The following is a 9,642-nucleotide window of genomic DNA, read 5'->3' as shown; positions in this document are numbered from 1 at the left end:
TTTAATTAGTAATATGCATTGCTAAGGACTTCATTTGAACAACTTTAAAATAGCATGATTTTCTGCTATTTATGCTACTTAATGCAAATAGTGACAATTATCTGCACCTCAGTGTTGTAGTACATTTTAAAACAGTATGCAATAATAAAGCATTATAATTTTAATTCAAAATATTAAATGGATGCCACATTTCTGAGACAATAAAGCCCTCCCTACACCAACCCGAAACTTTATTTTGAACTTTTCGATTATTTCCTTCATTTTTATTGAAAATAAATGCCTTTCCGATGTGATATGATATTCTGCAAAAGGCAGGATTTAACTCTTAGTGTACCGATGTTTTTAACGCAGTTAAACTAGGAAAATTATTTACATGCGTTAACATCTATTCTATCTTTCTTTCTATTCTACGTGTACTGCATTAGGCTAACTGAGACTTATCACAGCACTTGCATATCATTGCTCTTTTGTTGGTTTTGATTGCTTCTGTTGTCATCATTTGTAAGTGCCTTTGGATAAAAGCGTCTGCTAAATGACTAAATGTAAATGTAATTGTGTGAACACATACCTGCACCTCTGAGTCTGCACACACCGGCTGCAGCGGGAACCAGTGGTCTTTACCGTGGTATTTCTGCAGGTCTTCCTTCTTCACGGCCACTTTACCTGCAGAAACAACACAGATCAACCAGAACACCCTAGAAACTAACTAAAAACCACCTAGCAACCATATAGTCTCACTCTTGCTCTTCAGTGTCAAACACTCCTCACATTCTCTTAGAAGGTTTCTAGTTGACATTCAAACACTTTATGTGTCTTTGTTCTACATTCTTTCCCAAACATTCCATCTCCTCCTGCTTCAATATCTTTGTAACACATTAAGGCCTGAAGCTGCATTAATCATAAATGAATCATAACAATCTGGTTGGACAAGCTGCGTGATTAAACGTCGGAGCTCTACTGTGATTGGACGAAAACTAGGTGTTTCGGTTGTAAGCTGGGTTTTCATTGGCTGAATGGAAGTGTATCTGTTCAGGACTCTACAGTGCGACCATTTCAGTCGCATTTGCTGAACACAGATATTATTGAGAGCTGCTCACCAATGCTGGAGTCCCTCCTGAACACGTCTCTGTCAAAGATGTAGAAGGACAGATGGCGGAAACTGCGCGGGATTTCACAATAAAAGTCTTCACCGTAGAACGGACTGCAGCGGACAGAGAAAATAGATATTGTGGGTATTATTATTCTTAAGTAAATGATTTTTCATTGTCAGATAGATGCATTGATGCACAGGTGTTGTTGAGTGATTTTACACCTCATTAACACCAACACACATCTTCATATGTGTGTGCGTGCGTGCGTGTGTGAGTGTGTGTGTGTGTGTGTGTGTGTGTGTGAGAGTGAGTGAGTGAGTGTGTTTGTGTGTGTGTGTGTGTGAGTGTCTGTGTGAGTGAGTGAGTGTGTGTTACAAATAAACTTGAAACTTGAATTGAGTTATCTTATTTTCTGAGTCTGCTGTTTGGGAACACAAGTTCTGTGAGTTAATTATGACGAAGCACTTTAATGAGACTTTGCTCAAGCATTTTAGATGCCGTGCATGAGATCGGTCCATTGGTTGGTCTTCTTAGATGCGCATTTAGGAATTTATCCGGTAAAAGTATTTCCATCGTAGTTTATGCGCATGTTTTCTTATAGAATAAGAAATGTATCCGACTTAGTTGAGTGCATACGTTTTTTATGTGCATTTTCAGAATTTATGTGCATCTTGGCGTTTCCATCCAGCATTTTTTTTATGCGATATCCCAAAATAGGTGGATGAAAACATAGCTAATGCACACAGACAAGCAGATCTAAGCTGCTCTCCGGCTGCTCTGGGATCAGATGCAGAACAATAGAGCACAATATTCAGTGCAGCAGCGCAGCACAGGGTGGGTTCAGTGCAAAAATCTGTGTGGGATCTGAAACCCAGTGCACACATCAGACATGTGAGCGGAGGAATGCTGTCGGCCCGCACACACACACACACACACACAGCCCTGCAGCAGGAAGAATGCAACACTTTGGGAGGAAGTTGGGTGTGTTGCGGTGTGTGTTTCCACAGAATGAACCGGTGTCCTGTTACACCCTCATCACCCACATTGACACCAATGAAGGTGTCAATCAATCTCAGCACGCACTCGTTTGTTGCATGCATGCAATGAGTTTGCATTTCAAGTGCATGTGGAATACTGTGATCCTTCATAATGCTGGACTGCGATGAGTCACTAAGCAGATGAGAAGCACATCTGATGCTGCAGACAGACGCCGGCGAGGTGCTGTTGACGTGGTAAGCCGATCCATGCGTGACATTCTGGATCTAGAAGCATCTCTGTTTCCTGTCCACTCAATCCCAGTGCACATAATCGCACAGATCCTGATTGGATTACAGCTCGCAGGTCACTCTGGAGACCACGGCATTGTGGGATTACTGGAGCTGTGCGTGTGTGTGCTTAACCATCACTAGTACTAGTGCCCACACTGATCAGACTTCAGGGCCTTATGATCTATGGCCTTAAAAATCGAGTTTGCGGGATGTCACGGAATTCGGCAAAATTTGAAAAAATCGAAAGTAGGGCTGTACACTTAATCAAATATGAATATTAAAAAACAAAAAGACTGATATTGAAATATGCATGTTCTGCATGTCTCTGACTGTGTGAGTTGTGCAGTTTAAAAAAGCAATTGTTGAATTTTAATTTGATTACATTTTAAAAGATTTAATTAAATCATGAATCGATTTTTAATTCCATTTTAATTTACATTATCCATAATTAGAATTCAATTCCATTTCAATTAATTCGACTTTTTGATTACTAAAATGTAGGACAGAAAAATTAAAACAACGCAAACCGGAATCCAGAAAAAATGAAAGGGGTGGGGGGGCAGGATCCAGAACAAATGAACATGGGGAAAAGGGGGAATCCAAAAAATGAAAGGGAAGACCAAAAAAACCCACACGGAGTCTAGAAAATAAAAACCGGAAAATGTAATCCAGAAAAATAAAGGGAAAAAATGCCACAGAATTAGGACTGCACGATACTGGAAAAAAACTCACATTGTGATATTGTTGAGAAGCACATCTGATGCTGCAGACAGACGCCGGCGAGGTGCTGTTGACGTGGTAAGCCGATCCATGCGTGACATTCTGGATCTAGAAGCATCTCTGTTTCCTGTCCACTCAATCCCAGTGCACATAATCGCACAGATCCTGATTGGATTACAGCTCGCAGGTCACTCTGGAGACCACGGCATTGTGGGATTACTGGAGCTGTGCGTGTGTGTGCTTAACCATCACTAGTACTAGTGCCCACACTGATCAGACTTCAGGGCCTTATGATCTATGGCCTTAAAAATCGAGTTTGCAGGATGTCACGGAATTCGGCAAAATTGGAAAAAATCGAAAGTAGGGCTGTACACTTAATCAAATATGAATATTAAAAAACAAAAAGACTGATATTGAAATATGCATGTTCTGCATGTCTCTGACTGTGTGAGTTGTGCAGTTTAAAAAAGCAATTGTTGAATTTTAATTTGATTACATTTTAAAAGATTTAATTAAATCATGATTCGATTTTTAATTCCATTTTAATTTACATTATCCATAATTAGAATTCAATTCCATTTCAATTAATTCGACTTTTTGATTACTAAAATGTAGGACAGAAAAATTAAAACAACGCAAACCGGAATCCAGAAAAAATTAAAGGGGTGGGGGGGCAGGATCCAGAACAAATGAACATGGGGAAAAGGGGGAATCCAAAAAATGAAAGGGAAGACCAAAAAAAACCACACGGAATCTAGAAAATAAAAACCGGAAAATGTAATCCAGAAAAATAAAGGGAAAAAATGCCACAGAATTAGGACTGCACGATACTGGAAAAAAACTCACATTGTGATATTGTGTTTTTCTGCGATATATATTGCGATATGAAAAAACTAAATCACCAGATGACTTGAATAGCTCTATTTGGAAAAAAAAAATCATTGATTGGGATGATTTTGTAGGTGAGTAAATCAGCATAGAAAATAAATTACAAGCATAAATCTAATAGAACAAAGATAGCCTACAAATGAAATGAACAGTGCTTTTCAGGTAAGTCTAACAGTATGGGGGGGCAGGATCCAGAACAAATGAACATGGGGAAAAGGGGGAATCCAAAAAATGAAAGGGAAGACCAAAAAAAACCACACGGAATCTAGAAAATAAAAACCGGAAAATGTAATCCAGAAAAATAAAGGGAAAAAATGCCACAGAATTAGGACTGCACGATACTGGAAAAAAACTCACATTGTGATATTGTGTTTTTCTGCGATATATATTGCGATATGAAAAAACTAAATCACCAGATGACTTGAATAGCTCTATTTGGAAAAAAAAATCATTGATTGGGATGATTTTGTAGGTGAGTAAATCAGCATAGAAAATAAATTACAAGCATAAATCTAATAGAACAAAGATAGCCTACAAATGAAATGAACAGTGCTTTTCAGGTAAGTCTAACAGTACTCAGGTAGAAACTGAATAATCAAATGTAAAATAACACTGCATAGTCTTCACTGTAAATTAAATCTAATAAATCTGTGTTAAAGCAACATGTCAGGAATATGGACCTGTTTGTGTGTGTTTTCTCCTCTTGTGCTCCGTGACCTAGTTTTCGCTCTAGTTTGATTAGTCATTTAGTTCAAGTGTGTCTAGTTCATTACCCTCGTTTAGTCTTGTGTTTAAAGTGCTCTCTGTTCCTTTGTCCGGTGTGTGTTTCTGCCTGCCCTGTGTGTTACCCTGGTTGTGGATTATTATTAAAGACTCTTATTTGTGAAACTCCTTCGTCTTTGTTTTCCTTCGCTCCCGCACAGTAGTATCGTGACATTACAAAAGTGATTTTTCTCTATGTGTTTTGTTGTTTGATTAACATTCATCACGCAGAAAGTAACAGGAACATTAAACTGATGTGTTATATAACCAATATACTGTTACACATCCATTTACTTTCTCAACTGTTAATCATCACCTAAGCCGTAAGCAACGTGTTTACAAGGAGACTTGCAGAGACATGCATTGCGACAAAATTTCACGCGTATGTGTCCTTTCAGGCACAAATAGACGCGTAAGTGAAGGGAATTCGGTGTTCACGTACATCTGCGTGGCTCTCACCGTGTCTACACCGGACGAGAGCGGCACGACGCGACAAAATACAATAGAACCCATTATAATCAGTGATGCTGGATGCAGCGCGGAGCGACACGACAAATCCCCGACAGTAAACCGATACCTCGTTCTATTTATGACGCACTGACACAAAGTTGAAATGATTTGTAATGGTCGCTTTGTCGCATCCAGTTTAGCGTGTAGACACGGTGTCTGTGTGTGAGCGAAGAAAACGATCAGTATAAATATAACGATCAGTATACATCGCACATCCTGCTATGTGGCTCTCGCGGATGCGCATCGCTATATCGATGCTGAAACGATGTATCGTGCAGCCCTACACAGAATCCAGACAAATAAAAACAGAGAAAAAATTCCAGCAAAAAACAGAAAAAATAGGAATTCAGAAAAAAAATGTAAAGGATTAATTACATTTAAAAAAATTACAACTGAATTTCAGAAAAAAAGAAAAACAACAATGAATAAAACACCTAGAACATTTTATAACAGTAACTTAGCAACACCCTAGCAACCACACAGATTAACCTAGCACCTAGTTTTCATCATAAACACTTTTTCCGTCTTAATTTTTCTGGACTCCGATGCTGGATGCAGCGCGGAGCGACACGACAAATCCCCGACAGTAAACCGATACCTCGTTCTATTTATGACGCACTGACACAAAGTTGAAATGATTTGTAATGGTCGCTTTGTCGCATCCAGTTTAGCGTGTAGACACGGTGTCTGTGTGTGAGCGAAGAAAACGATCAGTATAAATATAACGATCAGTATACATCGCACATCCTGCTATGTGGCTCTCGCGGATGCGCATCGCTATATCGATGCTGAAACGATGTATCGTGCAGCCCTACACAGAATCCAGACAAATAAAAACAGAGAAAAAATTCCAGCAAAAAACAGAAAAAATAGGAATTCAGAAAAAAAATGTAAAGGATTAATTACATTAAAAAAAATTACCTAAAACACCTAGAACATTTTATAACAGTAACTTAGCAACACCCTAGCAACCACACAGATTAACCTAGCACCTAGTTTTCATCATAAACACTTTTTCCGTCGTAATTTTTCTGGACTCCTTTTTAATGGTTAAATTAAATTGTATTACTTCAAAAGTATGTCTAATCATTTGAAAGCATGAAACTTAATACACTTTCACAACAGTTGATTAAAATATAAATAAGTATGTTTCTGGACGTATGATTAATTCCAAGTGATTCTTTGATCGACGCCCTCGACCGATAATATCTGGGCTCGAGGAGCGTTTCCCACCGGATAACACTGACACTGCGGAGGCGTGAAACATGTGTAAACACACTCGCTCTGAGGCGTGTGTGGGAACGCATGCTTGTTGCCATGGCGACAGACTCGCTGCAGGAACTGCTTACTGTTTTGTGGCTCGGCAGACAGTGTAAATGAGTGTGAAATTGAATGTGTTTCAGAGAGACCAAAATATCCTTCTGCTGTAGTGCGTCATCACACGGATGGCCCTTAGGACAGAGAAATCACACATGAGATCTCAGGAACGTCTCAAGTGATTCTCCTAGACAGTGATGAGATCAAAAAGGAAGACAAGAAGACCCCAGTAATCTCACACGTGTCTCAAACTGTGCTCAATATGAACTCACTCCACTGACTCTATAGACTCTTATGACCCATTTGTGTTCGTCATGATCTTCTGGTCACTGTGGGATATTTCGACCTGTTTTAATGTGACTCAGTAAACATGTTTCATCACATGTCTCTCAGACAATCATGTGTTTATTTGAATGTGTGAATCTGTCTTCACGGACACGCAAACAAACACATAAAAATGGAATTTACAGGATGTCACAGAACTGTGCAAAAGTAGGGTTGTACACTTAATCAAATATGAATATTAAAGCACAAAAAGACTCATATTGAAATATGCATGTTCCTCTGTGTGAGTGAGTTGTGCAGCTTAAAAAGCAGTTGTTGAATTTTCATTTGGCTACATTTTGAAAGATTAAATTGTTAATATTTTGTCTTCATTTTACCAGTTTTTGATAATAAAGTTGTATTAAATCAGGAATCCATAATATTAATTTACAGAATTAAATTAAAGCAATTAATTAAGCATTAATTTTTTATGCTTAATGCTTAAAAAATTAAGCATTTAATTTTAAATGCTTTAAAATTTAAAGCATTTAAATTTTAAATGAATTTAAATTTAAATTTTAAATGAATTTAAATTTAAATTCATTAAATTTTATGAATTTAAATGAATTTAAATGAATTAATTTTTTTATTTTTTTTTTTTATAAAAAAAAATTTATATTACTTTTTTACATTTTTTAATATAATTTTAAAAATTAAAATTTTTATTTTAATTCAATTAAATTTTTTAATTTTAATTCAATTAAAATTAAATTTTTTAATTTTAAATTAAAATTAATTTGAATTTTAAATTAATTTAATTATTTAAAAGAAGTAAAGCAATTATTTTTAATTGAATTAAAAAAATATTTAATTAATTATTAAATTAATTAATCATTTTAATAATTAATTATTAATTATTTCCTGAAAGCTGGGAAAAAACTGAATCCAGAGAACTGAAAATGAAAATAAAAACAGAATCCAGAAAAATAAAAAAAATTAAAAAATAAACAAAAACAAAACACGAACCCAGAAAAATTAAACACGCAACACACACACACACACACAAACACATTCCTGACATGCATAAAGAAGCTCGTGAACCTTCACACAGCTACATACGTGTTTCAGACCTCACAAACACAAACACACTGAGTAAACAGCCTCAGAAAACAAGCTCAAGACACCCGAGAGATGAAAGAATAAACAGAGGAGAGAGAAAGTGAGATGATGATACTGACAGAGGAAGAAAAACAGCTAAATGGGTAAAAATGAATCACGCAGGAATCCTGTCGAGAGCATCTGGTGATGAGAGGCTGTGCTAGCAAACTAATACAGTTACAGAAAATAAAAACAGGTAGGATGGTCACTAGGGTTGGGTACCGTTCACATTTTAACCGGTACGGGTACCTGAATTTCGGTGCCGGTACCCTTTTCTCTGTACTTTACTCTGTGCAATTACAAAAACATTTATTTCAGTGAAAAAATAAGTCCAAAAGTCTCAATTTCAACATTTTGAACAATAGGGCACTACCAACTTTTTTTTTGTTTTAATTTTTCTGAAAATCAAATGAAGGCATTAAACATTTATTTTAAATCAAATTAAAATTAAACCCTTTTATTTTTTGGCAAACAAACTGAGGTTTACTGTTGACATTAATACATGGAAGAAAAATTGTGTGAATATTCCTTTAAAACATTTTATAATAGGCTAATAATTGTATTTTTATTTTTTTTTACACTTAAGTGATTAATCAGGTTGTTATATTTATTTTTTTATCATTTAATTGTTTTCTTTAAATTTGATAGAAAATGGAATATTTAAAGATGTACATTATACTGTACAAAAGTAATACAAGAGTAATGTATTTCTGTTTTTGTTTATTTTGACAGGTTGCCATGAAGTTTCTGTGTGTATACAGTATGATGATGCTAGTTTTCTCAAATGAAACGGTAAAATTCTCGCACAGTGACTCTCACAGCAGCTCTGGAGATCATGCCGTCATATAGTGAGACGCAGAGGCCGGAAATCACCGTGAGCGTCACGCACAAGAGTAATATATTTCTGTTACATGTTAAACCTACTTTTATTTTGAGAGGTTGCCATGAAGTTTCTGTGTGTATACAGTATGATGATGCTAGTTTTCTCAAATTAAATGGTAAAATTCTCGTGAAGTGACTCTCACAGTGACGGCAGCTCTGGAGATTAGGTTTTTGTGTTCATGCCGTCATATAGTGAGGCCCAAAATCACCGCTAGCGTCACGCGTGCTTCAGTATTTGTGTAGTAAACAAAACCGCGTTTTCGCCATTCATACATACAAAGGCAAGTGGAACATGCAGGATTCATATTTAAACTTTTTTGAATATGATATATGAATATGAATATTAAAGTCTTTTTGCATTTTAATATTCACAGACACTAGTTCATATCGCGATTCAAATTAAGTGGCAGACCTACTTTTGATTTATTCGTCCAAAATTGACGAATTCCGTGGCATTCCGCGCTATAGAGTAAATTACATTTTTATGAATGGACTCCGCGATCCCGTCCGTGTTTTCGCAGGAACCATATGGGCCTAGAAATGTAACCACACTTCAGAACGTTCCCTGTGTGTTGTTTGAACGAGTTGCAGGGGTGACCTCACGTCACAGGGTCTCTCATTCTCTCTCTGTAGCGTATGCGCCCAGATGCGTTCTCAGCTACCGAAATTTGGCACCGATTGATTTAACGTGAATCAGTACTCGGTAGTGCTCGGTAGTACTGAGAGAGAGAGAGAGAGAGAGAGAGAGAGAGAGAGAGAGAGAGAGAGAGAGAGAGAGAGAG

At 36.8% G+C, this 9,642-nt stretch overlaps 1 protein-coding gene across 1 annotated transcript in view; it reads right to left on the bottom strand.

Moving 5' to 3' along the window:
- Positions 1-9,642, bottom strand: part of LOC107574389 (ras GTPase-activating protein 3) — a 52,100-nt gene that overhangs the window by 30,658 nt on the left and 11,800 nt on the right. The window contains exons 3-5 of the mRNA XM_016260826.1: positions 5,446-5,519; positions 1,098-1,201; positions 569-663 (exon numbers count right to left, since the gene is read on the bottom strand). Coding sequence (XP_016116312.1) covers positions 569-663; positions 1,098-1,201; positions 5,446-5,519 — 273 coding nt within the window. The remainder of the gene's footprint in view (positions 1-568; positions 664-1,097; positions 1,202-5,445; positions 5,520-9,642) is intronic.

This window comes from Sinocyclocheilus grahami, unplaced genomic scaffold (genome assembly GCF_001515645.1).
Source record: "Sinocyclocheilus grahami isolate Dianchi unplaced genomic scaffold, SAMN03320097.WGS_v1.1 scaffold2207.1, whole genome shotgun sequence".
NCBI lineage: Eukaryota > Metazoa > Chordata > Actinopteri > Cypriniformes > Cyprinidae > Sinocyclocheilus > Sinocyclocheilus grahami.
Note: the sequence above shows the minus strand (reverse complement) of the source record. Positions and strands in the feature narration are given on the sequence as shown.